Source organism: Dipteris shenzhenensis, chromosome 11 (genome assembly GCF_047967505.1).
Source record: "Dipteris shenzhenensis isolate YYH24624 ecotype China chromosome 11, Dip_SZ_1.0, whole genome shotgun sequence".
Classification (NCBI taxonomy): domain Eukaryota; kingdom Viridiplantae; phylum Streptophyta; class Polypodiopsida; order Gleicheniales; family Dipteridaceae; genus Dipteris; species Dipteris shenzhenensis.
The window spans coordinates 15391545-15416413 of NC_141606.1; the positions used below are offsets into that span (position 1 = coordinate 15391545).

At 43.8% G+C, this 24869-nt stretch overlaps 1 protein-coding gene across 1 annotated transcript; it reads right to left on the reverse strand.

Moving 5' to 3' along the window:
* Positions 1-1094: 1094 nt before the first annotated feature.
* LOC147896667 (ABC transporter G family member 29-like) lies at positions 1095-21891 on the reverse strand. The gene is made up of 24 exons (XM_087381978.1): positions 21229-21891; positions 20657-20777; positions 19810-19898; positions 18984-19068; positions 18475-18634; positions 18294-18370; positions 18154-18207; positions 17963-18053; positions 14168-14469; positions 13784-14065; positions 13387-13703; positions 7563-7723; positions 7366-7469; positions 4594-4747; positions 4334-4477; positions 4088-4254; positions 3634-3966; positions 3239-3529; positions 3016-3099; positions 2802-2935; positions 2483-2710; positions 2208-2379; positions 1857-2111; positions 1095-1769 (listed from the first exon to the last, which is right to left on the reverse strand). Exons 1-24 carry the CDS (start codon positions 21573-21575, stop codon positions 1500-1502), a joined length of 4422 nt encoding a protein of 1473 aa, XP_087238104.1. The 5' UTR covers positions 21576-21891; the 3' UTR covers positions 1095-1499.
* Between the last annotated feature and the right edge of the window lie 2978 nt (positions 21892-24869).

The window sequence follows — 24869 nt, forward strand, 5'->3', positions numbered from 1 at the left end:
AACAAAATTTCACCCTAAAGAAGTAAACTAACAAACCCTACTTACTACCCTCACCAACTATGAGGTAGTTGACTAAACAACTTTAACCTAACCATAATGTAATTAACCCCATTTAGGTTAGCTATAGCCAAGTTAGTTAAGTACTTTAACAATCTCGTAGTTCATTAACCACAACTAGGTTAGGTTAAAAAATCCATATTATAACCCTTCTTTCAAGGCCATAACTTGGCCATTTGGGCACCAAATTGAAGATAGAAATGTCATATTCCAGCTACAAGGAAATTGTCTAGACTAAGCCGCCAACATATCATACTTTATTTGTTATCTCACAACTTAACTTGATCTACCATTCCTACAATTTTTATCATCTTTTGATCCATTTCAGATCTGACTTCCTGGCCTTCACCATATTGAAAGTGGAAACTTGGTATCCTTAAGATTAAGAAGGCTAGAACCCACTATTTTTTTTGAACTATCCTGTACCTTCAATGCACTCCCATCTCTCCCACCACCAAACATGATGAAGAAGAGAAGAAGATGTAGATGAGGACATTCTCTTCTACAAAAAAGACTACGCCAACAAGAATGGGAGAATACATTTTGGCAAAGTTGAAATGCCAAAATACAATGGTTAAGAATGAGAGTAGGTTGGTGAATAAAGCAACTCATAAATTGAAATCTAAATGGATGGGGACACTAGTCAACAAAAAGTAATATTAGAATGCTCCACTTTATATATCTAAAGCCATGGCTTAGAAGATCTCAAAGAACCCCTTCCAAAAGGAATAAATCAACAAACATGAGTTAACAACACCAACCAATATGAATGAGAGAGGTCTTTCCTTTATGTTATGAATGAATTGAGAGCGTTTGGTTGCAACTCAAACGTCATGACTGCTTGCTCTCATCAGCCTGTTTCTTCTACACACTTGCAATTGTCTGAGGTCACTTTAGACTAGTTTTAACCATGGATCTCTCAATTTCTCATGTTGTCATATGTTTTTATTGCCAAGGAAAAAAAAAAACTTTTAAAAATGATCATAAATTTTGTATGAGCTGATGCAACTATGTACTAAAATTGAAATTACCCCCAACACGTTTTAGCCTCTTGGTTCAAACGTATTTTGAAAGTTTGGATTTCTGGTTGCATGAATTCATCTTGGCAACTCTGCAAGATGCCCATAACACTCTTTGTTACATCAAGAGATTACACACAGGTAATGGGCTCGTGTCTATTATGCAAAATCGCCCAGTGCAATCCCTGTTTTCATGTGGGAGCTGAGATTTTAAGTATACCCTCTCGTGCATTGGTCCTGAATGCTTTTGGGTCTTTGTCATCCGGGCTGTACAAACGGGCATAGCGAAATATAAGCTGTTGGGTGGCGATGCCGACAAAATGGGCGTTTTATTTTTCAAAGAGACGACTGTGGGTAGTGATTGCCAATTCAGATCCTCCATTTCCCTTACGTCAGGAGCTCTGCAATACTTCGTCCTGAGGATTATCTATGTTGGAACGTTAAGTATTTGATGCAGAATGCGTACATCAAGGCAAAGAAAATCGAAAATCCCACTAGGACCGTCGCTACGACACCAAGGAAGTCATATTCGTATCCCAACCGATGCTCTAGGTACAATTTCACTGTGGTTGTGTTTCCATTCAGTAGTTCGAGTGTGTCATTCACGTCGCCGAATTGAGCTGTGATAATGCCGTACACAGTCCATGCGACTGGACACAACCAGTAGTACCAAATCCACCAGCCAGGTATTCTCTGCACATAACACGTGTGTCTTAGACAAAAGTATTGATACAAGCATTGTGCAAGGAATGAGCTTTAGTGGGGATAGCTTTTACTTACTGGCTTGGGAATATAGAATCCAGAGAAAAGATTAAAGAGGGAGTAAAATGTGGAAGCCACAATAGCTGCCAGTTCTATGTTTGGAGTGATAGATACAGCCATCATGCCATAATACGTGAAATACAGGAACGTAAAATACATCATGAAGAAAAACCAAAAGAACTTTGAGGGTGCCCAAGGAAAGTTCATCATGGAGTACACAATGGTAGCGTACATAAGTGTCTGGAAAAATATGAAGGGAATCTCAATGAGCACCTGAAAAATGAAAAAAAAAAGAGCCCGATTACATTAGTAAGGGTATCCAATTACCTGGTAAATGAAACATCCACGTGATTCTCAAAGGTCACTTACATGTGCCAATGCATAGGTAAGAGCAGAATACATTCCTGCACCCCTTTCTCTGTAGAAAACAGTTCTTTCAACAGCAATCACTGGCTGTACGGTGGAACAGTTATTGATACCAAGGAACATCACTGCACCATACATTGCTCCCATAACGCTGAGTAGGTCCCCCTCATTGTTCCTACAGTATATCTCCACGCATGAAAATACTGCTAGATTTTAAATACAATTTAAAGAAAGATATTTTCTCTAGAGAGTGATATGAATAGGTTCAAAGAACTTACAGTTTATGGCCAATATCCCAAAAAACTGTGCCAAACAGCAAGGCACATACAAATGAGAACAAAAAACGTGTGCAGTTATAGTCAGGGCTACGCCAGTAGGTCAAGTATTGTTTCCATAGGCAGCATACTATTTGTCCCAACAGCGATTGTGAGTATAGTGTTTTGAATGCAATATCCTGGGCGTCTGCTGCAGGCTTGCTTAACTCTTTAACAAGTGTTTTATTGCACCTGTTGACAACGGCAACACTGGTAAATCAGAAGGCCGTAATCAAAACAGTTTTGTTTACAATTGATACAAAAATAAAGGATTGGATCGTACACGAAGAGATCAGACTTTTGGTATACTGCTGCAAAATCTATCTGCAGGTGGGTCTCTATAGAATTTGAGGTCACCTCCAACATCCATGTTGCAGGATTATAGTCATCCCTTATCTTGGGTACTCCTGGAATTGCCTGTTCATTAAATGAAAAGGCACTGTTATGTTTGTTTTCGATTGCTCACTATGAAGTCCAAGTGAATACTTTCGTTTTACCTGGAAGTACTCAATAACATTGGATGATCGTTCTCCCAAAGGGCCAGCATAGATCACTTGCCCTCCCCTTTTTAATAACAGTAGCTACAACACCAAAACACTGGACTTCAGGTAGTCTTTGATATGTTAGGGTTCCTGCTATAGTATGACATGCATTTTAAATCTGTCCATGAACTGCACACAACTGAGTCTAAAAGACAGAATTTATAGTTATAGGGGCTACCTCATCAAATGCTTCAAAGATGTCAATACTTGGCTGATGAATGGTGCAAACCACTGTCCGACCGGTATCCACTGTATTTCTGACAGTTCTCATGACTATTGCTGCAGCTCTTGCATCTAAACCCGAGGTGGGCTCATCCATAAAGATAATAGAAGGGTTTGCAACAAGCTCCACTGCAATGGTAAGACGTTTCCGCTGCTCTGTTGAGAGACCACTGAGTCCTGGTATCCCAACAAGTGTATCTCTCAAGCTGTCCAGCTCAACAAGCTCCATGACTTCATTGACAAATGCCTGTATGAATAATAATTGCCGTTCATAAATTTGAGTAATTCAAGCTGCTAGAAAGGAAGACCGGGAGAGTCTGGACTCAAGGCTTACTGAGGCAGAAAAGTTACCTTCTTATGACCTGTGCTGATAGTGGGAGATAGGCGAAGCCATGCAGAGAACAAAAGTGACTCATAGACTGTCACTTGAGGAGAGTGAATGTCATTTTGCTCACAATATCCTGAAATCCTGGCAAATGTTTCTTGTTTCTTTGGAAAGCCTGAGATTCTTATCTCACCCTCAATATAGCCACCAGTCTTCCGTCCAGCAAGCACATCCATGAGTGTTGTCTTTCCAGCTCCACTGACACCCATTAGTGCAGTGAGCACACTGGGTCTGAAAGCTCCTGTAATGCCTTGAAGAAGTTGGAGTCTGCTGTGTGTGACACCCTGCTCTCGCATCTCCTGCAACCACTTTGTACATCTTGTATCATTTTTCTCCAGCCAACAGGGTTGTGAAGGGCATGTGGACATCTTTCTTAGTCAGCTATGACCTATTCCTATAGATCGTTAGGATTGTAGATACCCGAGGCATGTCAACAGAGTAATTGATGTCATCGAATGATATTGTCAATGGTTGGAATGGCAGGATCATCCCTTGCTTGGGAGAATATGTATTGTCAGCAGCCACCTTTAATGAATATTTGTGAGCTGATGCTTGCTCACTCATCTGGTGCAACTTTTGGACTTCACCTGTCAAAACAGACAATAAAACTTGTGAGTATTGACCAAAAGTTGCTGTAGACCAGCTTAACAGGAACTTTATACGCACCATTGTTTCCTTTTTTGCACATTGAGTGTGAATTTGGTGTATGCATGCTTGATAATTCTTTCTTATCCATTCCTGCACAATCCTGGTTTCTTCGAATATCATCAAGCGTGTCTTTTGAAATGACTGCCTGTGACTTTCCAGGTGCTGCACTCAAACAATTGGATAACATGTACAAAATTGGTACTTTTCTATGGAGATTGCACACGTCACGTAAAAGCGCAGCAGCTCTTTTTCTTAGAATGGGGGAAATCCGGACTTGCCTTTTATAAAGGCAAGCACCACTGTGAAAAGAACGTTAAAGATTATGGATAGGCCCAAGAGAACTCCAGTGCCCAGCCAATACCAATAACCTTCAGATGGGATACCATGATGCTCCAATATCTTGACACCAAGGGCAGAGCCATTGCCTATGGGCTGCAAAACATTCAAGTGTGATTTTGGCAGTCTATCCAATTAAAAAAAAACGTTGTGGACTTCCTGGGAATCATCCAGCAAGAATTTTACAGGCACATATTTAACATTTACTGATGCTTTCTAGACATTGTGAAATACATAAATTTCTCCCTGTGTATATGAGGGGAGGGGATGCAGGTGTAGGTGCATAGATGCATAAATGAATGCATATGTGTGAGAGAGAGAGAGAGAGGGGGGCGGGTGGAGAGAGAGAGAGAGAGAGAGAGAGAGATTATCAGCCTCCAGAGGAGACCCGACAGGATCTATGGGGTAGAGAATGCTCGTGTCTTGGAGATTACAAGTTGCAGTTCCATGATAATTTGTCAACAGTACATTTTTCATGTGTTTGTACTCATGACTAAACTTGCTCAGGTGTTGCCTAGTCGAAGATCTTACCATGGTTCTCCATGATTTCTTTTATGTAAATTTCATTGTTTTTGCTGGCTGCCCAAAGAGACTATGCAGACTCATGGGTGAGAGAATTCTCTCTCTCTCTCTCTCTCTCTCTCTCTCTCTCTCTCTGTGTTGTGGTGCTGATAAGCACGGCATATAAAAAGTATATGCTGTTCATTCTCAACATAGCCTGATGGGCATAATCTGCAAAACTCTGTCCTCTCTCGGCACAAGCTCTGATCTGCTTGTCTCCACTTCGAGTTTATGAGAGCAGATTCTTAGGCATATTTTGAGGAAAGAGATGTTCTTTTTGAGATATTTTTGTCTTCCGTGTTTCATGGAGGGCCATCTTGCCCTTAGTTCATGTTTTCATCCATTCTCTTGCTGCCTCTGCCAACCCTTATGCTTGGTTGTTACCAGTGCCTTGTAAAAAAGTTTTTCCATGTTCATTTTTTCATCTCAGACAAGGCAACAAATTTGTTCGTGTAGAGGTCCCTTTTTTGTGATATCATGATTGTCTCTGCTAGCAGAATGGGGTAGAAATTGGACTTTATTTCTATTATGAATCTCTTCTGTAAGCTCTCCGCTCTCTTACAATTCACCTTGGCACGTCATGGGGCTCAAGCTTGACATCCATAGAGAATCATTGTTTGTACCAATGCATTTTACAAGTTTTTCTCATCCCTCAATTCAGAGGTGTGATTTTTTTATTTTACTCTGAAGAGCAAAGACTCTTGCCTGAATTCTTCTCTCGACACTTCGTAGTTGCTTGTGAATTGTGTCCCCAAGTACTTGTATGACTGAGCCATCTCCAAATCTTTTTCCTAATGTGAATGCAGCTCGTTTGTATCGCATTCCAATGGTTATGCTATTTGTCTTTGCAATGTTCACTTGCATGCTATAAAACTGGCAGAACGTAAGCCATCCAACTGTCTGTGTATTGTGCAAGCTGCTTTCAGCCCTTGTGAATGGAGCCTCATAATTCATCAATAAATGTGTGTGTGTGAAATCGTAGGAGAGGCAAGCACTATAATGGTGAAGGTTAGAACATGCTTTTGGCACTAAAGAAGGGAGTGTCTGGGACCTTTTGAGAGCAAGGTGCCTTCACTAGGGAAGGCTTGTGTGAGAGGGGACGTGGAATGTTTATGGAAGGCTTCATGTAGCTATTGACAGAAAAACCTAATTCAATATAGCTGGCAGTTCCGAGCCCTTAATGAGTTATGTCTACATGATAATGTGAAGAGCTTGCAAATTTCAACTCAAATTGAAAATTTGCAGACCATGACATTGTGACTAGCAAGCCTAGCTCCACACTCCTGAGCATGACAGCAACAGCAATGATATGTTCTGAATCTGATAGATACAAGATAATAGTTGCAGAAATGGCATGAAAGCTTAGTCTGTGACATGCACACTTTATACAGGAGGAATAATGATATGCAATATACATCATTGTGGTCAGCAAACATGAGAATTTTAGGCTCTTCCGACTGAAATTGTGCCACTACGGAACACAGAGTAAAAGCTGCATGATCCTTAGAGAGAGAGAGAGAGAGAGAGAGAGAGAGAGAGAGAGATGTCTACCGAACACACAGTAAAAGCTGCATGATCCTTTAAGAGAGAGAGAGAGAGAGAGAGAGAGAGAGAGAGATGTCTACCGAACACAGAGTAAAAGCTGCATGATCCTTTAAGAGAGAGAGAGAGAGAGAGAGAGAGAGAGAGAGGATATGATATGATATGATGTGTTAAAGTCCGCTTGAAACCCAACAGATCTTTGGGACTGGAAACTGCCGCTTTCAAAGCGATAGTAGCTCTTTAAATCCATCGGATACAATTCCTGGAAATTCCTAATTGTTTAACATGTGCTTGGCCAGCCGGCCTGCCATGCCTGGAATTTTACTGTGGTGTCCCAAAAGTTCTTTCAGGTATGCACCCAATTGTTTGCGTCGCTGACTCATGAGTACTCTTATGCTGAGGGCATTGCTGCTGTACTTTTCTCTGATATGCATGTATGCTCTACAGTGGATAAGTCTGTTCGTCATCTTCTATTTCCTTCCCCTGTTGGACATATTTTATAGATTCTCACCTCCCTTGAGATTCTTATCTGCCTTTTTCCACCTCTAGAGAGAGAGAGAGAGAGAGAGAGTCTGGGGGGGAAGAGGGGCCACTGGTGATTTGGGGCTTACATGATCCCATTCAGGGGCGAGCAATTCATTGACACTAATTGCATTCTGTGCATATGTGAGAGGTGAGAACCAATATCCCCATGACCACCATATTGGAAGTTTACCTGCAGAATAACAAGCTTGGTAAGACTAATTTTCTGGTGTTTTCAAAGCGAAAAAGCAATTGCACTCTATTAAAAATGGAGGAGAGAAGGTACTTCTGGGTATGATGAAGCCTCCCAGCAAGAAAATCAGGACGAGGGCTATGGAGCCACCGGTTCCAGAGATAACCAGGGTTCTGCAAACTCCTCCAATAAGGCGGAACAAAGATGATGACATTTGATGTAGAGAGAAAAGCAAGAGAAACTGTCTGAAGAATCTGCGAACAAACCAATGATGATGTGTTAATAGTGCCGAATTCAACACCACTTTTTGTTTGAGAGCTTTAGAGTCACACTCACTCTGTACCCATGCATGCTTCAAGCACGTATGTCCAGACATGCATGTGCACACATAGGACACATTTAATTTATATTATTTATTAAATCAGAAAGGATATAGGATGCATAAAGATACAATGAAGTGTGCTAAAACCAATATTAACATCTTTCTTGTGGGATACATCATGAGAGAGAGAGAGAGAGAGAGAGAGAGAGAGAGATGATATGATATGATTAAAGTTTTGTGAAAACCCCAACATGTAGAACCTTTAACTTGAAAAGTCTCCAAAACATGACCATAAAACAATTCCTATCTCCTAACACAACTTCCAAAGCTTGCAATAGGCTTAAGCATTTGGGCCTCTATGTCTAACATGGTATCAGGGCCATTAGCAAGACTCTTGTATTTACTTCGGAGGAAGGAGTCCCTCCACGCTTGAAGGCAACCCTCGTTCAAGAAAGGTGACTGTGGGAGAGAACCGAACATGTCCTATGATAGGGACGACCGCAGGCCCCCCTGCTGGTCAAGCTCCACCATTGCCGCATCGGGAGCTCCTAGGACGCGATGTTGCTGCAAGGGTGAGTGCAGAGGCTGAACCTTCGTATCGGGAGGATCATTTGGATGGGCGGTGGCCCTTGTCAAGGGGAGGTGGCTTCTGCTGTCCTCCTCCGTGCGTTTGGACCTTTGCCTGCGGTGCTTACGGGCATGTTTGCTTGGTTTCTTTTTCTTTTTCTTTTTAACCTGGGTCCAGTCCCCTTCTGAGGGGGTAACCTAGGGGGTCTGAGACTCCTTCCTGAGAGGACGTTGGACTCAAGCCTGTTGACTCTATTTGTTCTGCGGGGGTGGGGGAGGAGGCACTTGGCCATGGCCATGGGGGCAATCTTTGGCTAGGTGACCCATCAGTTGCAACGGAGACACTGGCTTGGTAACCCTGAAATCTCCGCTCGCTGGTGAAGTGTACCCCCTTCAAGGGTCTCTAGAAGAATCAACTCTAGAAGGGACTCTGGACTCTCAACCACCAGTCCGATCCTGGGGACCCTGTCATCTTCTTTCACTGCTGCGGTCGAATTTGGCGGAAACTCAAGCATTGTGCCAAATGCCCGACCAATGGAGGGGAGGATGGCTCTGTACTCCTCTGGGAACCCTAGGAAGCGAAGCGTAACCAGGAAGCGGGGAACATGGTGTGTCGTGTCCATGTCTTCCACTATAAAGCCATGGTACCAAGGAAAGAGGTACACCAGGCGCGAGCCAAGGAGGATGGGGCTTTGCTCCACCAGTGTCAAGGCTGTATCGGGGGAGCTCAGCTGGATGAGGAAGACGCCTCTCCCATAGATGGTGACCTCCTGAATGTGGTTGTCCTCTAGTGCCAAGCTCGCCTGGATCCACTCTCTCACGTGTCGCCTTGTGGGTGTGAGACCCACAATCGCCTTGGCCTGAAGGGATTGAACTACTTGCTGAACGTGTTGTTTGTCGGCTGGAGAAAGAAGGACCTTAAAACGGCTGTGGGATTCAAGGGTGTTGCTATGGAGCCCCTCTAGCTAGACCAAAGGTCACCACCAAGATCTTATTCCTTCTGACAAACACGAATGCTCCTACTGCTGGTGAAGAAAGGAAGGAAAAGGAAGAGGGGCTAGGGGAATGGACAATGCAGGAGGGCGGAGGCGAAGGCGGGGGAAGAAAGGGAGAAGTGGAGGGGGGAGGATGGAGAAGCAACGAGGGGGGGGGGGTTCAAGAAAAGGGCGGAAGGGAGGTGGAGGGGGAAGGAAGCCCGGGGCGACGGAGAGGAGACGAGAGGGGGGCGAAAAAGGGGAGACGAGGGTGAAGGTGTGAAGGAGTGGGATGGCGGTGAGAAGAAGGCAGGGGAGGGAAGGAGGTGGCGAGCGGAGAGGTGGAGTGGAAGGCGGAAGGGGAGGCACAGGCGGGAAGAGATGGTGAGCGGGGAAGGTGTCGAGAGGAGGGCGGAGAGGAAGCGGGGCGGAGCAACGGTCGAGGTGGGGATGGAGTGACGGCCTAGGTGGAGGGGAGGCGAGGTGAAATGGCAACTAAGGCGGACGCGAGGGTGAGGCGAAGAGGAGGTGGAGGGGAGGCTAGAGACGGGGTGGCGATGGCGGGAGCAACCAGGTCCAGTGGGAGCATCTCGGCTTGTGCTTAACACTTGGGACTTGGTGGATAGACCTCTCAAATAAATGGCACCAAGTGAATGTATAAAGCAAAGTACAAGTTTGATGCAGTAGTATAAAGCCATTTACTCATTAAGATTGGCTTTCTAGGTACACAACAATCAAGAGTATTAATATAGTAAAAATTGGGGATCTTATTTTACCCTAATAAAGGAGAGTCTTGCCATCCATTGCTTCAATATTTTATCCCAATGCACCAAAAACGTGATAGAACAGCCCAGGGTTGCCCTGAGCTGATCTTCAAAATCCATCTTGAGCACTATTTATGTGCCTTGTCATTAAAAGCATCCAACTTAGACCTCCATGCTTTTGGGTAGGGGAGATTTGGGGCCTCAAAAGGACCCCAGATTAGTGTTTCTTGATCTTTAGGAATTAGGGATGATTTGGAGAAATGGGAGTGCTCCATTCTGTGGGCCAATGCCATGTTGAGGTGGCATATTCAAATTACTTTCCCATTGTTCGAAACCATGTGCTAGGACCCAAAGAGTGGTTTTCAAGAAACAAAACCATGTGCTCTAGCTTAAGCGTGGTTTTGTACCTTGGGCTGAGGGAGTGATTGGTGGGATTGGAGGGGAGTGGGGGTGTATTTATTGTATTTTTTGGCGAGCTCAAGGACGTAGTGACATGTGGCAAGCATGGTGGGTTGGTTATAGGTGCCAATTGGGTGACTTGGATGTGCCATAAACGCACAAGTGGCCAATTTGTAGGTGCAAGTGTGCATGCTTATGACACATGGCAATTAACCCACCTTGTTGAGAACTTATAGGTTTAACAAGTGGGCGTGCCTCTTTGGACTTATCTAGGATTGGACCGTGACCTCTTGTCCATGGGCCTATAGGCTGACATTCACCCAATGAGCCACTTGTATCTAGGACTTGAACTGTGACCTCTTGTCCATGGGCCTATAGGCTAACCATCTAACCAATGAGCCACTTGTGTGTAAAGCTTCTTATCTCTACCTATTCTAAATGCACCTAAAACCACCTATAATTTAAATGTATTAACCTAACCTCTAGTAATATGTAGAACACTAATCAAATTTTTAGGTTTTAATGAAAATACTAATCTATTCCTTTTGAGACCTCAAACCTCCCCTAAAGATAATAGCACCAATAATTGCATAAGAGACCTCATCATCTTTTTCCTTTTACAATCTCTATATCTATGCTTTTGTACAAGCAATTTGTATTGCCTTTTGGCTACAATTCTCATGGTCTCATAGGCATCACATGCCTATTTGTCAGAGAGGGCCCCCTCATCCTTGTGATGGATTTTCTATTTTTAAAGATGATGTGATGGATTTTTCTGTTTTTAAAAGAACATAAGTAACGAGCATATGATGGTTTTGTTTTTGAATTTTTGCAATGAAAACACTTCTATTGAGTAGGGACAAAGGCCGAAGAGCATATGCTCATGGTAAGAGTACATCATGTATAGCATGAAAAACAAAATATCCAGCATGGGTCAAAAACTTACTCATCAAGAAGAGCCACTCAAGCTTCTAGGATGAGGTGGACATCGAGCAAAAAGGGAAGCCTCTCCACTCCTTGAGGAAGATAGCCCTCCTTGTAGAGGCCACATGGGAAGACCCTTGCATGCTCAACCATCAAAGCATGTACAAGGTCTATCCAAATATTGGTCAAAGTGTGAGATGGGTAGACTAGGGAACAATCAAGTGCCTTTGTGCATTTGGATCTCCATATATGCCACGCTGAAATTCTCCCTAAGATCTCCCAAAAAGTATCCATCGAGGTAGGTGCAGATTTATAAGGAGAAGGGAGAACCTCATCAAAAGAGCAAGACTCAACTAAATGCCGTCGAACCAAAAGAGCCCAAGAGGAGTCACACTTCTCGTAAAAAGACTGAGGCCCCAAGACAAGGAGCCAAGCCACCGAGCCCAATGCATGAAGGGGGATGACTTTGCCTTGAGACTGTTGCCTTGAGACCCCAACCCACCTCTCTATCCTCCGTGCTTCCCCCTTGCCCCCTTTTGCTCCCTCTACCAAGCCACCAAGCCCCATGTCATGAAGAAGGGGGAGGACCTTGCCTTGAGACCCCGACCTACCTCTCTATCCTCTAACTTCCCCTTTGTCCCCTTTTGCTCCCTCTCTACCGGTTATTATCACCTTGGTCATTCACCAACGCTCTAGAATGTCACCCCCTTGATCCCCCTCCCTTGAAACCACCCATAGGCTTAGGCCCCCCCTTGCATGTCATGAAGAAGGGGGAGGATCTTGCCTCGAGACTAACCCACCTCTCTATCCTCAATCCTTCCCCTTTCGCTCCCTCTCTGTGGTTATTATCACCTTGGGCATTCACCAACCCTAGAATGTCACCCCGTTGATCCCCCTCCCTTGAAACCACCCCGTAGGCTTAGGTCCTTGCCCCTTCACCCTTCCCCCTCTCTCAGAGCCTAGCCTAGTTCTCATCAACTTCTCCCTCTCCAAGTTTGGCCGTCCGATGTCTTTTCTAGACTTGGCTCCTCTATACTATGTTCTAAGATGCAAGTCTTGCCCAAGCTAGCCACCCTCACAAGATTTTTGGGGCTCAGGATCCAGATTTTTGGGGCTCAGGATTCTAGAACTACACTGAGGTACACGAAAGAGTTACCCTCTCTAAGCCAAGGTCTAGGTCTAGGTCCGGTTTTGAATCTAACATATTCCCTAGACCGCTTCTCTCTTTCAACTTTCAAGATGCAAGCCTCACCTAGGCTAGCCACTCCCATGAGGCTTTTGCTACCGTGGTGCCTTGAAACTACATTAAGGTACCAAAAGAGTACCCTCTCACCCTAGATATCTTAGTCCTAATCTTGCAGCCCCTAAGGGGTTACACCATTGGAGCAATGGTTAGCTTCACAATCCTTTCTAGGACTTTAACTTTGCGGCCACAAGAGAGGAGCTGTGGATCCTAGTTCTCTTTGACCTTATGATGAAGGTCGAGATGATGGAGATGTGTAGGAGTGGCTGATTGGTTGGGAAGACGGGTAGGGAATTGTTGATGACGCATCCATGCTAAGAGTCGACGTCTGATATTTTGGGCCCTCAAGGTGGCTTTGGGCCAACTGGTGCAATGGCACATGGACCTAGATTACTCCCTAGCAAAGTGTACTTAACTCGAAGGTGGCCACGTATTTGTTTGCCATGAACTCGACATTAGTGAGTTGCAGACGCTGCAGGACTGCACTCTACATTCAAGATGGGAGAAGGTGATCTTTTCATCATCTCTAGTTTGGCAAAAGTTGCAGAGAGAGAGAGAGAGAGAGAGAGAGAGAGAGAGAGAGAGAGGGATCAAAGAAAAAAATTTGCTAACAGGTCAGCACAGTACATTGATCACTGTTACTTTGCTTTATACAATTAAAAATTGATTCAGCTATGTTACTCTGCTTTACGCCATTAAAAATTGAATAAGTTGTGCTTCATACCTGCTGGCCTGAGGAGCAAATCCCATAGAATAATATGTCATAGTCACCCAAATGCCAGACTCAAGAATTGACATGGGAAGCCTTGTTAAAATTGTTGGCAAAGTGAAGGCCCAAGCAGGGTAAAAGAGCAGGTTCCTTTGTTTGAAGAATACTGGAAGCCGGAATATTATGAATGAGATCTCAGGGTAGCCATTGAACATGTTGATAATAAGAACAAAGAAGAGCGCCCCAAGAAAGGTGTCCCCATCTTCCTCATTCTTGCGATGCATCCGTGTGCGGAAAAATACTGACATTGCAATAGCTGCCATGATAACAATCTGCAATTTTACAAGTTTGTATTACACAAATGTATAAGGTATTCTATCAGCTTACAATGTTGGATAAGAAATGCAATTACCTGGGTTGTCTTGAACACAAAGACAAAAGCGTTTCGTCTGATCAGAAGCACCTCTCTGGCAAAACATGTCTTCAAGATTTCCTTTCTGCTTACAGAGCATTTGCTGAAGGCTAGTGAAGCTTTGTGACTTTTCGATTTGTCGAAGGGGAGAGACAGGAAACTGTTGATACTTTTTCCCACATGAAATTCCTTATATCTTTCTGAAAACTCCCTTGCAGGAATATATCTGTAGGGTTTCTGTGTGTCACTCCAGTATTGCTCTTGATCTTTGCGGGAAGTAACCTGCTTAGAAGCTTTTATGAGTATTTTACTTCAGGAATCAATATATACAGTCAATATAGGCTTACAAAGCAAAATATTTTTAATACCTGAAAATCTGCTTACCTCTTGTAAGAAATCTGCAGCCCCTTTTCTATCAGGGCATTTGAAACCACAGCTTTCAAAAAACTCCAGTATATGCTCTCGAGGGCCCTGATAGACAATCTGCCCCTCTGAAAGGAGTATGATGTCATCAAAGAGTTTATATGTTTCTGGTGCAGGCTGCAGAAGAGACATCAGAATAGTGCCTTCCATATGATGAACGAATTGACTAAGGCACTTCACTATTTGATAGGTTGTTGAGCTGTCCAATCCTGTCGAAATATCGTCCATGAAGAATGTCTTTGTTGGTCCCACAACCATCTCTCCTGTTGGCCAGGGGAAAAAGTTTATCATGCTGAAAGAGATGGAAGGGCCTTTGCATGAATCTTGTTTCCTAAAGCACATGGGCTGTTGCACTCATGGTTTAGTATCAGGGAGACAAATGATGGTCTAGGAACAAGTTTTGGGTACAAATCTTGACCTTTTCTCACCCAAACCTCAATATCGCTATAGTTGTTTGCTCTTCCTGGTTTAGGAGAGGTTTTTCCCTACATTCTCACTTTAGCCAGATGAGTATGCTTCTTGGGGCAGTAGTTTGCTGGCACCAGTCTAATGGAGCTCATGAAGGTCAGTTTGAGGGGTCTATCTTCAATACGGAATAATTACATATGGACCCAGGATATGTTGTTAATATGAATACTCGACTGCTCCTTTTTGTATTTTCATATGGGAATGAGGCAGTATTGGACACCCTTAGTGAAAGTCCTTGCACCATATGCACTAAACTAGAAGCCTTCTCTACAGAGTCCTGAGTTCCTACACTTATAATCCTAGGTGTTTGCCCTCCTCATCTCCGCTCAGCAACCGTCATGCCATGATTGCTGCCTCATATGCTCAATAAGCTATCTGGAAACCCTGTTTACAGGCAGGAAACCTCTTGTGCATGCAAGCCCTGTCTTTCCTTCAGGTCGGCCTATTCACCCTCCCTCCTGCATGTGTGGACGCATGGTGTCCCTTTCCCTACGGGGTCAACCCTTTGCCCCTTCAGGTCTGCCCCAAACTCAAGCCTGTGTAGGACCCTCTCTTGTTTCCTGTTTTCAATCATACAGATGGCTTCACATGCACAACTGCACAGGTGTCTAGTGTGGTTGATTACCTCATAATTGATCCGCACGCAACCCATGTATTAAAAACTTTTGAGATTGATGATAAAGAACTTGAAGCAGACCACAGAGCAATTTCCCTGTCTATACATGGTATAACAAAAGACAAAATACGCACTGAGACCAGGAGATCCCCTTGGATCAAGATGGACAACAGCAAGCACCATGCGTACCAAAACGACCTAGAAAGCACCCTACACAAGCTCAAACGGAAGGGCAACTGCATAGAGTTGAACAACCAGCTAGCAAACTCTGAAACAGAAACAGCCCACACGTGCTTTAAAAAAGCCGAAGGAGCAAAGGAATGCCCTGCAACAGCTGGTACGATACGCAATGCAGAGATGCCAGACATGCATGGAACTCTGTAATAACAGAAGAAAGAATAGCAAGGGAAAGGGATTACAAAATAGGAACCAGAAAAAAGAGAGAGATTGCTGCAAAGTATACAACATGAGGAAGTACAAACAGCTCGAGATGGACCCAAGACAATTATAAAAGAAACTTCTTGCAAAAAATTTTCAAAAAGGAGGGGCGAAATAGGAAGACATGATAGCATTTATCAAGAGCCTCAACGAGAGAGACCTAGGAGATGACAAGGAAACAAAGCCACTCTTTATCAAAGCATGAGATATCATGTCAATTGAGAACATAGAAAGTGGACTAAAGAAACTAGGCAATGGCAAGTAACCGGGTGCTCAAGGCCTCCTCGCAGAAATACCGAAATGTGGGGGGAACAGAGAGACGCTCACAATAGTAATGAACAAGTCAATAGAAGTAGGTTCCCACATGAGTGGCAACCAACAATATACTTCCCATATTAAAAGGAAGAAATGGGCAAGACACAGAAAACTATAGGACAATCATGGTAAACAGCCTGATGGCCAAGCTCTATGCGCGATCTTGGAACAGATAATGAGTGAATGGGCAGAAGCACTGGGGCAAGGTTACCATCCCAAGCAGGTTTCAAGCCCAAGAATTCTAACGTGGACCACTTAGTCACAATAAGAGCAGTAGCAGTAGGAGCGATGGGTAAAGACAACACCCTGTTTTGCTGCTTTGTAGACTTTGAGAAGGCATTCAACACGGTACCTAGAGAGAAGAGTTGGGCACGAATAATAAAACTAGAGGTCCTCCAAGATGTAAGGGAAGCCATGCTTGAACTTAAAAAGATGTTGGCTGACCTGGCGAGGCTACTAGTAGACGACTCAAACTAAAGTGAAAAAGTCAGTATACACAATGATATAGGATTCAAGCTAGGATGTCCCCTCTCACCAACACTATTTGGGCTGTGCATTGATGAACTAGATATTGGATGCGGGATCACATCAGAGTAGGGTCACCGAATTGTAGGCTACACACTCCTATTGCTATAAGCAGACGGTGTGGTCCTATTTGCAAAGGATGAACATGGACTACAGAGACACTTGATGCTTTACACGACTTCTACAAATGTTCCAACATGCTAGTAAACATTGTAAAGACCAAGGTTATGATCATTGGAAAAAGACACATGCAACCCACTTTCACATTTGAGAGAGAGGACTCGGATGTGATACACTCCTGCAAGTAGAATTCACAAACAACTACATATGCCTTCATACTAGAATATATCCAATCTCACAAATTACAATTTTTTATAGAACAAGCAAAAGAACAAAATAGAATGTTTTTTAAAAATGCATAAATGAGAAAAATAAAAAAGAAGGAAAAAAACTTAGTATGTTCTCATCAGTACCAAACATATGGAATATATGTGCACAGAAGGATACTAGGGGGAATGAAGGCACTTTTTAGCCTACAAAGAAAACACCAAAAGTACCACATCTGGAATGCACAAATCTCTATACACTACACTAGTGCAGATCATCATTCTTTATTGGATCCCAAGCTTGGCTTCAGGTCTCACTAGAGGCTCATGGAAGAGTGTGGAGAGACTTTGTAATTGAAGAGTTAGGTTCAAACTCCCTACCCCATCTTATTATCAGGCATGCTACCACTAGAAGGGGAAGCCCTATGCCAACACATCAGATAAACTTCCGGACACCGACATTGACATCAGAGAACTGGTTGGAAAAGTCATAGGCAAACTATGGCAAGACCCAAAAGATAAGGTGGCCCTTTACAAAAGACAAACCAATTCAATGCTCCCCTATGGGGGACACAATTATCTCAAATCAGAATGTATCTCTCTTTAAAAGGAAACTAATATGCCAGCTCTGAAAAGGTCCCCCGAACTCCAAGTAGAGACTGGCAGATGGAAAAATGTGCCGCAAGGGGATCAGATTTGCAGCTTATGCCCTTCACAAGACATAGAGGACAAATGCCACACACTCCTCACGTGTTGAGCCTATCAGCACATTAAGGAGAAAGATGAAATAAAAATGTACATAGATACGAAGTTCTCAGGGATACAAACACATGAAATATTGTGGTTGATAGCTATTTTCAGAGCTGCAACATGTAATTTTTTCATGGATTCACCTTTGTCCTAAAGTTCCTGCTGGTGTCCAACAGACATTTATCATATCATATCATATCATCTCTCTCTCTCTCTCTCTCTCTCTCTCACACACACACACACACACACACACACGTGTACACACGCACACACAGAGGTTTGCAAGGTGTAAATTATCTCTCTGGTTTGAAGTACTACCTGTGGTAACCCGCTTTCTCTGCCCACCAGAGACTCCCCTGATCATATTGCTTCCAACAGTTATATCAGCACATGCATCAAGTCCAAGCAACTGCAATATTGTTTGAAATTATTAGTCTCAGTTTGGGGGCTTACTTTTTATTGTGTATTGGCTATCAGTATGGGGATAAAAGGGCCCACTTCTTACTCACCTTTAAAATGTAATCTGTCTGGAGGCTGCTTTTGATCCCTTCCATTGCAGTTGCCTAATTTGAAAATCAAAATTTTGTTAAACAAATTACATTTGTGTACGGGAGTATGGAGTGAAACTTCAATGCTTTAGTGACCTCACCTTCATAAAGATGTCAAGATCAGCATCTGGGAAAATGCCTGCTTCTTTCTCTCTTTTAGAAACTTCTGACAGCATCTCTGTCATGTGCATGATGTGAAGGTCAGTTAAGTTCTAGACTCTCAGCAATAGACATTCCGTCTTCTATTGCTTTACTTGAACAAATAAATTGCAGTTAACTCACCGTATCGGGAACCAACACCTTGGCATCTAGCTGAAAAATTTATAGTCTCTTGTACAGTCATTTCACCCAAGTGCAAATCACTTTGACTTATATATGAAGATGTTTTCTGAGGCACAAATTCTTGAAGTCTATGTCCATTGTATGTAATTTCACCCTTCACCTACAAGAGCCATAAAATTTTGCAATTCAAGAATTTAGGACAGGACCTCTAGATTAGGGATATCCCAAATGTCTGTTTTATTCTGAGGGAGCTTGTTTTATTCAAAGGTCCTATATGTGAGGACTAACGATTGCCTTTAATGCTCCTAATTACGTCTGCAAAAAGATGTTAAAGAGTCGTTATTATCCTCATTCACTCAGCAAAGGAAAGGAAAACTGTCTAAATTTTCTTCATTTGACAAAAGAACCCACTGTAAAAGCTATTAACTAGAGTATCATTCTTATTCTGTTATCTTGATAAATGGACTTTGGGAGATTCGATCTGGAGGAGTGATGCAAGCGGCCCTTACTTTCAAACTTGCATCTAGCTGTCCAGCAAGGGCTAAGAGCATTGTTGTCTTTCCAGAACCTGGCGGCCCCAAAAGAAGAGTCATTCTGCAATGCCATTGGATGCAAGTTAATCCAAACTACGTTTAAATGTCATTAATTTATGGTTGCAAAGATTTGAGCATACAAAATGTCGAATGTAGATGTGCCTTACCTGAAACAATTTGGATATTATCGCACATCACCTGTGTTTTTGGATCTTCCCAAGTAATGCATGCACCCTTCTATCGAGTTCTCAATGAACAGGGCTTTTAGTTATATGCCTTGATGTACAAGTATTATTTTTGGTCTGGTGAATATGTGGCATGTTTGTAATTAGGCTATGTAAATATAGCTAGGTCATAAAATTGAGATGAGGTAGATGGGTGTGTTCCTATTTCAATGATATAATCAATCAGTCCCAAAATTTTCAAGACAGTAATATGGAGCCTATAAATCTGTTCCCAGGAAGACCTGCTAGGTTTTAGCAGATTCTGTTTTATGGTTTAAGAAATTTGTAAACGTAGCTTTCCTGGAGGTGACCAACGAAGCATCAAAGTGCCATTGAGTTTTCTCTGGAGTTGATCTTATTCATAAGCATTCAAAACACAATCTCTTTTTGCCACCTTTTGTACAAGTTTCTGATTGGAAGGAATGTATCCAGTGCATGAGAATTTTGGCATCTATATCTAGAAAATACGGAATTTCAGAATCCATGAAATGCAAGCTCAAAAGACAAAAAACCCCATGGAATTTAAAAGTAAGAATCAGACAAGTTGTTAAAAAGCTCAGGGTGGAGACAGTTGTTACCTTGAAGGTCGGATAGCCCCGTTTATTTCTTTCAGTATGCTTAGCGTTATCTTTTTTGTAGGGGAAAGTCCAACCAAGCCTAACAACCCCTGCAAATAAGGAAGAAAAAGTTAATGACTGAAAATGTGACCTTTTCCCTTTTAACTAATATGTTTCCCAGTTTTTCATCCAGCCCTATTTACAACTTATCACGCATGCATTGCAACTTTGAACGTGTTTGTCTTTGTGAAGAGGTGACCAAGGAAGGCTACATCTTACACAAGCAGTGACTCTCTTTTGAGTGGGTGCTCAGATCTAGCAATCTCGTATGAGTAGAAACGTAGAATAAGGGAGATCTGATGTTGTAGGAGTTCAAAACCATCTAAAAAACATTGCGGGGTGCACATGCGAAGGAGAAAAAAAAAAAAAGATCATTGTATGAATAGAACGTAGAATAAAGGGAGATCTGATTTTGTGGGAGTTCAATACCATCTAAGAACATTGCAAGGTGCACATGGGAAGGAGAAAAATAAATACAGAGCATTAGTCTATTCATTACTCAAAAACAGCAGACATTCTTTTGAACTCCTTTTTCTGTGATTGTCCATAGAAGCAAGTAGGAACAGGCTCAATGGTCGCATAAAACTTGTCCTACCACAGAACTTGTAGGAGAAGCGGAACACCTTTTATGAAAGTGGCGTCCCAAACAGCAATAACTGAGTTCAGCGCGTGACCAACCTTCTTGGATGGCCAAGGGGGAAAGTAAGAGTGAGTGAGTGTGTGTGTGTGTGTGTGTGTGTGTGAGAGAGAGAGAGAGAGAGAGAGAGAGAGAGTCAATGGATTGGCTCTTCCACTGTGTTGCACACACCTCAATTGAGTTCCTCGTCGCATTCCATAGAGTAGGCAATGCCCTATCACCAACATAGCATTCGGCATTTACTCTGAGATTTTGAAACCGCACTTCAACTGTGGGCAGCTTTACATCAACCCTGAAACAAGAGTAAGCAAGCCAAGGTATTCCAAATTAATAAGATTGAATTGTATTCTCTCTCTCTCTCTCTCTCTCTCTCTCACACACACACACACACACACACACACACACACACAATCTCTCTCTAAGAGCCTAATCAATTTCTAGGCTTATCTCTCTCTTTCTAGGCTGAACTCTACCTCTCAAACTGTCGGCTCCTTTTCCTTGGACGGAAGTATTAGTGACAGATTTTCACGTCCTTAGCCCCCCCTCCTCCTCCTCCTCTCTCTCTCTCTCTCTCTCTCTCTCTCTCTCTCCCCCCTTCCCCCCCTGCTCAGGAGGTGTAATCTTCTGGGCGTTTTAACTTTCCTGCAGAAAGGAGACCTATGACCCTGTGCTCACGTGCGCTACATGCTCTACACAGCAACACTCCAATGCAATTGATTATGGCTCGTCCAACTCCGAATCACCTGTCAGTTCGGCTCCTAACTTTTTTCAGGAGCAGGTCATTATCTTCTTCAACATCTTTTAGAAGGTTCTCAATAACAGTTTGGCGTTGAGATCGGCCCAAATTTCTGACGTCGACCTTGTGGTGCACCTCCTCTCCGTCGTACACGTGACTCCTCAAGATACTCGTTCGTAACCTATCGTACGTTGGAAGTTTCTCGAGGGCGGCCCATTTCAGCGCTTCTTCGTCATCTTCTGAATCGAAGCTGGCGCGGGAGGGAGAAATGCCTGGGCTCTCAGAGAACCAGCCTTGCGTGAAAGTTTTGGCTGTATCCGACCTTTTCAGTGTCTCAGCACCTGGATGAGCCATTGCTGCGTAGAACAGCTGGGGAACGTCAAAGTTCTCTTGGTCACCGGATAGTTGGCATCCTTTTTTATCGATCGGTCGTTGAGTCTCGCTTGTCTATACCTGCTTCGAGTGCATACCTGTCGAGAAACGAGAATTGCTGTGCATAGCATGAAGGACTGCTTTCACAAGCAGGACACCAGGCCTATCAAAACAGAGATGACCACGCGACCGAGGTTCTTCCATATTGGAGCCTTTTGAGGAATCTAAGCAGTCAGGGGAGACGTTGCTACGTCGAGCCCAACCGGTCGTTTCCTCTGCATGTGTGCAAAGGCGTGAATAAGACTACGGCCGAGGCGAGAAGAAGCTAAGATGCAATTAAGAGAAATATACTTCTTGGATGATCTCCGGGTCTAGAACATTGATATGTCGTCTGAGTTGGGCCCAGACTCCCTACTCCCCACTCCCGACCGGTCCAGAGATAGAAGACCGTAGGATGCCTTGTGAACCAAGAATCTCTGTCGCTGCCGACGATGTAAGCAACCGTGAATGCCGATCAAGGGACGCGCTTGTCGTTTATTGGATAGTTCGTTCCTTTTGTTTCGCGAATCGGCTGACGGCGCAGTTCAACGCGATTCAGCCCACGTTCAGCCAGTGGTAGCCGTGCCGGACTGCTTTGAAGTCCAGGTCGATGCTTTTATGCGGTTTGCTAGATTGTGATATGCTTCATGTGCATTCGTCGGGGGTACGCGTGCTAACACGATGAGTGGGCACATGCACGTGTGTTTGGATGATAAACCTGAATAATGCTTGTCTTGGGCAGTGATTAGAGAGCTAAGTGGGTTGGGGAACGACGACAAAAACGGCCATGCTGTGAGGTGCAGCAAAGATGGGAGAAGCGAAGCAAAGAAGTAGCAGCACAATCGAAAGGGGTACGCAACGAGCGATGATGAAGAGGAGGAAGCGAAGCAAGCAAGCTGCAAAGCGAGCGAGAGAGCGGGGATGATGAGAAGAAGAAGCGGCGAAATTCTGAGAAGGAGATGAGCAAAAGAAGCAAGGAGGAGGTGGAAGAAGCTGGAGTGGAGATGAAGGAAGGGGAGGAAGGCGGGGATATATAAGAGAAGTCGGAGGGAGCTGGTGCATGCAACGTGAAGAAGATGGAGATGGAGATGGAGATGGCAATTGAAAAGAGGCAGAGAGAGGGAGAGAGAGAGAGTGAGCAGGAGGAGTAAATTGAGAATGGCTGCGCGACGGCGTAGAAATTTAGAGCGCCTGAGCAGCTTCACAAGCAAAGCTGATGAGGCGATAGTAGATACAGATGATGATGAGTCCAAGAAAAGGAGCTGATATTATTACAGATGATGAGTTCAAAGAGAGAGCAGTTTAAAGAGAGAGCTCGCTTCATGGCGGATGCTGCTGCTAAATAAGCAGCAAGATGAGTGAGCCTATACAGATGATGAATCCTAAGTACGAAGATGAGCTCATACAGATGATGAGTTCGAAAGAGAGAGAAGTAACAAGACTACTACTATAGAGTTCGAGAGAGAAGATCATATACAAGAAATATACAAGACTACTATAGGCTTTGTAGACTCTTATAATACCATTCCACTCCTTACTATGCCTTTGTCGATTGAGATCATATTACATGACTATTATTAATGAGGGGCTTTTACAATGGGCTTTATGAGGTACTCAGCAGTGCAAATTGGACTCTTAATTATACCGTCGCACTCCTTAATGCCTTTGTAGACTCTCACCAGAGTCACCACCACCCAGTATTTATACTGTAGACGCTTTGCCACCTTACACCTCCTGCTGCTCCTGCTCCTGCTCCTCCTCCTGCTTCTGCTGCTGCCAGCCTTTTATAGATTTCTTCGCCTCAACTCATCATCATCACCCTTCCATGCTCCCCCTGCTGAGCTTCTCTCAACCCATCTCCTTTTCTCCATTCCCCATCTCCACACACCATCCCCCAAGATTGCTGACCGCTTGCATCAAGCGCTTCTCTCTCTCTCTCTCTCTCTCTCTCCTTCCTTCCTTCCTTCCTTTCTTCCTTGTAGCTCAATTGATGCACGGTTGCAAAAGCACGTTTGCTTCCTCTCCATCTCTCTCCCTCGTTTTCCTTCAAGCAATTTTTCAGTGCCTTTGTAGCACATAATCCTTTCAAGCAATTTTGTGGGATCTCTCTCTCTCTCTCTCTCCCTCTCTCTCTCTCTCTATCTCTCTCTCTCAATTTTCATTCAAGCAACCGAACAGTCGCCCTTTGCGTGCTCTCTTTCGACCTTCTTTCAAGCAAAAAAGTAGGCTTACCAGCATCGCATTACAACACATACTCACATATCAATACACACACGCGCTCCACACACAACACACACACACACACAACACACGTATATATTATATGTAATATATAATCCACACCACCCCTTCCTTCTCGTTGCTTTCAGTACCTTTCCTCATTTATGTCCCGCCCCGTCCTTATCCTTGCGCACTAACCCCGGCACCAACGGTAGGTTGCCATCCCAGGGGCGTCAATACCCTTTCCGGCCGTCGTCATGCTAAAGCGACCAGCTTCCTCGCGTCAAATTATAAAGCCTGCATTTGCACGGCCACTTGGCACTATTCTCACCTAAATGCAACGATTGTGGGTGGGGATGTTTTGCTAGTAACGTCATGAGAGCGATCTCTCTCTCTCTCTCTCTTCAATGTACAGACTTCATATACTGTGTATGTGTGCTACGACATCCTCTACTTCAAGATGACTGAGGACACACTAATTTTTCGTCCTCTTCCAAACTCCTATTCTCTACTTCAAGATGACTGACTGCACTTTAATTTTTGGTCCTCTTCCAAATTCCGATCTGCAATGTAGTACACAGTGCACACCTAGCTTATTTTATGAGGATGGGAAGCCACCGGCTTCATTAATTTACGTTCAGCACCGTCCCGTTGTGGATGTCAGTCAAGAATATTTAGCTCCAGAATGCATAGATTTCGGAGGCTTCTCGCTCCACTCAAAATGTTTGTTTGTGGACTGATTTGAGTGGCACCTACAATTTAATATGTCTTGCGAAGATTTTCAGTTACTAGCGCAGGCACAGCTTTTCTGGGGATTAGGGACTGATCACTCCACCCAACATTCCAGGCGGACCGGAAAGAAGATCAGGCGGCGGCACAGCGTAACATGCAACTGTGGGGTTGCGTGTTTAATATGTGAACGCGATCTACAAGGCAGCTTGTGCAGTTTCGTTGTATGTTTTGGATTACTGTACACGCCACCCTGCGTGCTCTGCGCTTCCGGGGAAACATTCCCTC